The sequence below is a fragment of the Octopus bimaculoides genome, chromosome 7 (genome assembly GCF_001194135.2).
Source record: "Octopus bimaculoides isolate UCB-OBI-ISO-001 chromosome 7, ASM119413v2, whole genome shotgun sequence".
NCBI classification, from domain to species: domain Eukaryota; kingdom Metazoa; phylum Mollusca; class Cephalopoda; order Octopoda; family Octopodidae; genus Octopus; species Octopus bimaculoides.
In genome coordinates, this window is record NC_068987.1 from 89,549,112 (window position 1) to 89,556,636 (window position 7,525).

The following is a 7,525-nucleotide window of genomic DNA, read 5'->3' on the forward strand; positions in this document are numbered from 1 at the left end:
TATATATATATATACATACATACATACATGTGTGTGTATGTGTCTGTCCCCCCTCCCCCAACATCGCTTGACAACTGATGCTGGTGTGTTTACGTCCCCGTAACTTAGCGGTTCAGCAAAAGAGTCTGATATAATAAGTACTAGGCTTTAGGCTTACAAAGAATAAGTCCTGGGGGGCGATTTGCTCGACTAAAGGCGGTGCTCCAGCATGGCGGCAGTCAAAATGACTGAAACAAGTAAAAGAATAAAAGAATATATATATATACACTAGATAAGCTCTTATTAAAGTGCATTTCATATTGGTTTAATATAAAATATGATTTATAAATATACACACGTGCATGCATATATATATATATATATATATATATTTGCCTGCTTCATATGTCCAAAACCGTAAAGCCAAAGAAATAAACACGTTGTGGCTGCAACTGAGTTTCAATTCCCAGAGTTGATACCGTGTGGTTATTATCAATGTCAATCCCTCCGTCGAAAGTAACGAACGTCCCTTCACGCGATTTCGTCTCTTCTGTTAATCTGAAGCCATAATGCATGTGTTCGAAACAACATCAATAAGAAGAACGTCAACGACATTGGAGGACCCGCGAAAGGGTTACTCGACGTGCTAGACATAGCAGCTAAATCTCCTTGAAATAAGTCTTCGTCGTCAAACAAAAAGGTTGGAAGGAAGGACACGTTAGATATTGAAGTGTTAGATAGCCATAAATAGATGGGATGGTCTTAACTGGAATGCCCCTTGTTACAGGTCTTCTTGGGCAGAACTGAGTTAACTTTAGGTTAAACAATAGTATTAGTTATTGTTCCAAGTTAACAAAAACAACACTTCTTATTTTTAATGAATATTGTCGAACTGTATTTTGTTCTGTCTTTAGAATGATTCAATTTTTATTGGAAATTTACTGGAAAATAATTAAGTTTTAATTATTTATTTCCAATTTGCAATTAACATTTTTTATTTGAGAACCTAAAAGAAAAGATCAGAAAGTTCAGTCAGAAAATATTAAAACATTATTTTAAGATTTACAGGATTTTTTTCATTCTTGGCAAGAAGAAAGGCTTTTTTAATATTTATATTTATATTCCAAATGCAAGTATATTACTGTTATTAATTTATTTCTCCGTTTTGTAAGAAAGATGTGACATGTCGACATTAAAGAAAAGATTAAGAACTTCAACAATAATTCTAAATGTATTAAAAATAAAACTGTTAATTTCTGGAGAAGGTATCTCTGTTCCATTTTCAAACAAACTTCTTCAAGTTTATGTCCCCATTTTCACATCTTTATTGATTATTTTATGAATATAATAAAATTTGACGAAATGATTGTTGACCATTTTCATGAAGGCGAAACCTAATTAATGTCTAAAAAAAGAAAGTCAAACTGATAGAAAATATAAAGAAATGAAGGAAAATATTGGCAAATAAGCTGAGTAATTCGAATAAGTATCAATATGGTCTGGTTTTAATGGTATATGTTGTTAATTCGGATGAAAAAATGAACCTTAAAAGAATTGTTTGTGGACATTGCAGCATCGGTCGTCTGCTTGTTTCATGGCGATGACAATAATCAAAAGGGATTTATATTTAGATACAATAACAATTTAGGTTAATTGAAAAAAGTCATAACAATCTGATAATATGTGACATTTGTTTTCAAGATATAATCTTGATTAATGTAAGCCAGGCAAAGGAAAAGTTCTGCTCTGTTGAAATGAAAGAACAACTCACCCATGTTTAAACTTTGACGATGTCTGACTTTCTTTTCTTTCTTTTTCCTCTTTTTAGTTTTTTTTTTTTATTGGACGGGGCGGGCGTTCAGTTACATAGCCAGTGTCTTTTCATCCGCTGTACAATAACCGAATTTTTAGAACACCTTTATTAACATTATTATTTACTTTTTTTTTTTGAACGGTGGATCTCGAAGCACATAAACCTATAAATGACAGTGTATAAATATTGGATTAATGTTTGCAACTTGACCAGGAAACGAAAATTAAAAAAAAATAGTGCAATGGGTGTAAAAAAAATGTGTAGGAAACGAATATGAAAAATATGCGCGCAAAGCAACAGGTGGGTGGGGAGAGGACCTCGGGAAATTCACAAGATTCGAGTTTTTCTCTCATAACTTTTAGGAAAATGGGGTTTTTCCAATGAAATTTTATAGAAATACCTTTCAAACGGCATACATTACGATTATAAAGAAATTTGTGGGTAAAATCTTTTCACAAGATCCGAGTTTTTTAGCAAAGCAACGACAGTTGCTTTTTCTAAGCAAACATAGTGAGTTCACTCAGATATGTCAGAGAACAGAGGAGGTGGAATTATCAGAAGAGGAGGTGGCTAGGGTAAAAATGCATCTAACCAGAACTGGTAGGACAGTCCACCTTAATACACCAGAGGAAGTGCAAGAAGAAATTAGGTGCAAAACAATAATATACAAATGTGTATCATTGAAGACATGAAAAATAGGAGTTATGCAAGCTCAGGTCGAAAATGCCTGAGACCTGTATAGAATCAAAAGTGTTATGTTGCCTGCAATAAAAGCTTTGGCACAGGTGAGGTGAGGTTTTCAGCTGAAGAACTGGTCAAAGAAAATGTTACAACAATCCTTAAAGCTGTGGTATTATATATGATTCCTAAGGCAGCGAGCTGGCAAAAACGTTAGCATGCCAGCCAAAATGCTTAGCGGTATTTCATCTGTCTTTACGTTCTGAGTTCAAATTCTACTGAGGTCGACTTTGTCTTTCATCCTTTCTGGGTCGATAAATCAGGTACCAGTTGTGCACTGAGGTCGATCTAATCGACTGGTCCCCTCCCTCAAAATTTTGGGCATTGTGCCTAGAGTAGAAAAAATTATGTTTCCCACATACTTCAGTTGGAAGGTTGTTAAAGTGAAAGTAGCAGAGGTGCCACCAGAAGTGGACATCTCCTTGCTGGCAGCTGCAGTGTTGTATGGCATAGAGGGAAGAATTAAAATTCTACAAATTCACAGATTTAAAAAAGAAAACTGGTATGGCACAGGGATAGAACTCTTGTTGCTTGCAGATTTCCCAACTGCACAGGAGATTCCAGAACTAATAGAGCTCCCTGGAGATGCAAAACTATTTGTAACAGTAGAGGGTAGAAAGCCAAGATGCCACATTTCTGGCCAGACAAACCATTTAAAGGCTTTCTGCCCTAGGCAATCAAAAGAGAAAACCGTGCTGCTGCAAACACCTCCAACACAACAAAAGCAGCAGTACCAACAGAGGTAGGTGGCCACTGGAGCAGCAAAAACAACAGCAACACCAATCACAACAGCAGCAGCAGCAACAACAACAACAAACAACTCACAAACATCTATCTATGGCTTCCACACACCAAACAGCAACAAAAACAACAGCATCAGTACCCCCTAAAACAACAACAACCTTACCAACAAGGCACAAACCAAAAAACCTCTCAAGATTTCCTTTTTCTCTCTCCTGAACACTCAGATGTGTCCTGTGTGGAGGGAGAAGAAGAAGAGCCTAAATGGCAACAAGTCACCAGATCAAAAAGAAAAAGGAACAAAAATACACCAGCTAAAACACAAAAATCTGGCAGGTATGATGACAGTGAGGAGGCACATGACAAAACAAACCCACAAACGCCTCCCCCATTAGCATCCCCATCAACACCATCATCATCTCCACCACAAGCACAACCCAGTTCACACACACAACTCATACCTTGCACACCCCAACACCAACAACACACAATCATCAACTACACAACAATAAACACAAACAATCTCTGATTTCTTTACACTAACAAACAACACACCAGCACACACAAAATTCCTGCTAACATCACAAAACACATACAACAAAATATCTTGAAGGAGTTGGGGCCTTCAGAGAAGATATCAACAAGAGTCTTTACTGCTTGTGGAAACCTCTAAATATGACCATGGGGACAGAATAACCATCCCTACCTCACCAGTAAGTAGCCTGTTTCACTTCTATACCTTGATCTAACGTGGCCTCACTTACGATAGGCAGTATAAAAGCATGTGCCCTGGGGTCACCCTGAAAACAAGGCCATCTATTCAATGACCTCAGGTCATAAGTATCGATGTGGTGGCTGTCAGTGAAACCAGACTCTCCAACCGACAAATGTTCATGCCCATTTTTGGTGGATACCAGATCTATTTATTGCCATGTCAACCAGGGATGGAAGAGGGAACTGCTGTGTTGTTCCGGAGAGGCCTGGATCTCAAGATAAGGGCTATCTTCCCGGACCCAGAAGGTAAGTTAGTGGTCTTGGATGTGAACAGTAGTGATGGGGGTGCCCTCACACTGGTAGCTATTTAGGTTCCCACATGAGCAGGATACCTAAACTTCTTCACATGTCTGGAAGTTTTCCTAAGAACGTTGTAACCTTTACTGTTAGCTGGCAATTGGAACACCATCTTAGAGCCACGTTTGGATTGTGTGGGGCTGTATGCAAAATCAACAGTGAATTGACAAATTACTTTAATCAAAATAAATATAAAAATAAAACTGGGACAGCAGGGAAGGAATTTGGGGATTTCATCCTCCAGATCACAAGGAACCGAATATTAATAAAGACATCTAACTTTTTTAAAAACAATTCAGGAAAAATGACTGGCTAGTGTTGGGATTTTTAGGAAAACAATAGATAAAAGGCTTTTAGAAGGGCTTTTTAGAAAACATTTGCCTGAAAAAAGGTCCAGAACATCCAGATTGCTTGAAAATCTAGGTGAGTGACCTCTTTTTCTACCTCTAACTAGCATGACTGTTCTGAGAGTGGAATATGTGAATGTGTATGGCCTGAGATCTGTTTAGAAGGAAGATCACTTGCTCAACAATCATAGGTCACCCAAAATAGATGAAATAGCCATCAACAAGACCAGGATTTCTACTGTGTACATAATAGTACCCATATTCAATAACTGAGATATTCTCAACTTGTAGTCTCTCAGAATCAGATAGCAGTGCTTTTCCAAAAATCCTTACATTTCAAAGTATGGACAGTCTTCTTGGATCCAGACAGCAGGCTGGAAACATTCCTGGGAACATCTTGTTCTTTAGTGGGAAACTAGAATTGCATTTTGGATGCACAGAACAACTGAGTGGGGGCAGTGCATAGTGGAATTGGTGGTAAAAGCCTTGAAAACCTGATCAAAAACTTCCAGTTGTCTGACAGATATTAACTGGACTTCCCTGATATGCTAAGGTTGACATGGAGCAACCACAACAAGTCGTCCATCTAGATAGAGTATTTGTTAGGCTGGTGGATAGGGATAGCATAGCGTGGCTTCACTTTAAACTGATTGGCTACACAGGTTACAAATTTGTGATCTGCTCAATCAATTTAGATGGACCCACAGACAGGGACTCAGTTACTAGAAGTTGAATGTGTCCTTACTAGCATGCAAATTCTACAGGGACCAGATTAGGGAACTAGTTAAGTGGCAGTTAATGGAGGCAATTGTGCAGTTCTAATTTGTCCTGAAGAAAATAGAATCAGTAGCATTCAGTGAAGAGTTATCAATAGAAAGAAATAGATTGGAGGAAGAAGTGGTTAGCAAGGTAGAAATGGCAGTTAGTAAAGGCATCACAACTGACATGCTAGCAGCAGGAATGGCACTTGACCATTTTTTCAAGGTGAATCATGAAGGCTTTGTTGTCAGAGCTAAGGCCTGTGCACTCAAACACGAAGGAACTAAAACCATCCGATGGGCTTGGACGGTGGAGACATGACATGGCAACAAAACCACAATCAGTCTTTGATGCGCCAGGACGGGCACATGCTACTCAGTTCCGAGATGTGTGTGACCTTCCAGAAGCACTTCACATGGCTTTTTGAGTTGGACAATGGGTCAACAACAGTAGCGGACTTTATTTTGTACCTGGACAGCCTGCCTCAGCACTAAGCAGCAGACACAAAGTTCTACAAAAATCTGTGGAAATATGGAAGGCAATGAACTATTGGATGGTCTGCCTTATGAATTCTATGAATTTGTGTCATATTTGTTTGGCAGCCTTGTGACACACATATGTATATATTTCTGCATGTGTGTGTGTGTTTACCTCCGGCCCCCAAAAAGAACTGCTGCCAAAATAGGGTGACTGGATATTCGGCCATATCAAATCATCAGCCTCTACATATCTGCATCTGATTGTCTCCAGTTTCCAAGCAAGAATATATTTTCTCTCAGCTTGGAGATATTTTCAAGGAAGATTACAAATAGACAACATCACTTGTATAACAATAGTATCTAGTTTACAGTTAGCTTGCAATGTCAAAAGAAAGTGACAGAACCAACACACACACACGTATGATGAGCTTCTTTTCGGTTTCCGTTTACCAGATCTACTGATATATACACAGACACAATGTGTGTGTGTGTGCGTGCGTGTATACAATTTTTAGACAAGGTGAACATAGATAGAATTTTCCAAAATGTCTGAAATAACTAAGAACGTCCGTATTATAAACAATGCAGCACCAAGCGCTTCAACTGGTTGCACACCACAAGGTTCTACCTAGACTCAACCCAAAATGTTCAAAACGTTTTCATTGGCCAAAAAAACTTTTAGTGGGTGCGATTGCTCCCCTAGCACCCTCTGCTCTCAAGCCTATGGTCTTCATTGCACTTTCACCTGACCCTATTGACTCGTTGAATTTCAATCTATATAGAGAAGTAACGCGAGTAATTTATTACCTTTTATATATAACATATCAAAATCAAAGTAGCTAACTGGATTACCCACTGTAATATTTCAGCAGATGTTATCAAAGGTGGTTTTCATCTGGGGTTAAATATGAACTCTAAGGGCTTATGGCCAGTTTTCAATAGAAATAAAAAATCGTTCTGATAAAAGGCATTGGGATCTTAACAGTCCAGATATACATCAAAACATCTTTCAATTTTAGAATAGTTATTTTCAGCTGCAGATAGATCGTGATAAGTATAGAACAAGACTCGGTCAAACTAAAGGGTTTGACCCAAGACTCCATCCGATAGTACACCAGGTACCAAATGTTGGCAAGCAGACATACTTTTTAATAAAATTTGCAACAAATATGGTGTAGATTACGATTATAACGGAAATGGATGATAAAAAAAAACAACAAAAATATGGAGTGGGTGGTGGGAGGTGAAGAACTCCCACACTTCATCAGAATGTATGAAGAAATAAGGTCGAAGTGTGTGAATTATCCGAATCTCTATCACAATTTTCGTCACATCGGATTCCGATATAATCGTAACATGACACCGCTTAAAATGAAATTGCAGAAAATTTTATTTAAAAATGTCAATTTTTCAGAAAGTTATAAAGGAATAAATCAAGGTGTGTGAATCCAAAACCTTCTCATCCCTCGTTCCGAAATAGTTCCCCCACAGAAAATTCCGATAGAACCCTAATTTACACCATCTAAAAGGTATCTTCATAAAAAATACGCATTTTTGAGAATGTTACGAAGAAACGAAGTCGGGTGGGGCATAGATTT

General features: G+C 38.0%; 1 protein-coding gene across 3 annotated transcripts in view; it reads right to left on the minus strand.

The window, feature by feature from the left end:
* Positions 1–1,887, minus strand: part of LOC106872796 (F-box only protein 47) — a 28,216-nt gene extending 26,329 nt beyond the window's left edge. The window contains exon 1 of one of the 3 annotated variants that reach the window (XM_014919907.2): positions 1,751–1,883. In XM_014919907.2, coding sequence (XP_014775393.1) covers positions 1,751–1,754 — 4 coding nt within the window. In that variant the 5' untranslated portion in view covers positions 1,755–1,883. Of the gene's footprint in view, positions 1–1,750 lie in introns of all 3 variants that reach the window. The other 2 variants (XM_052969790.1, XM_052969791.1) reach the window with 2 other exon arrangements.
* Between the last annotated feature and the right edge of the window lie 5,638 nt (positions 1,888–7,525).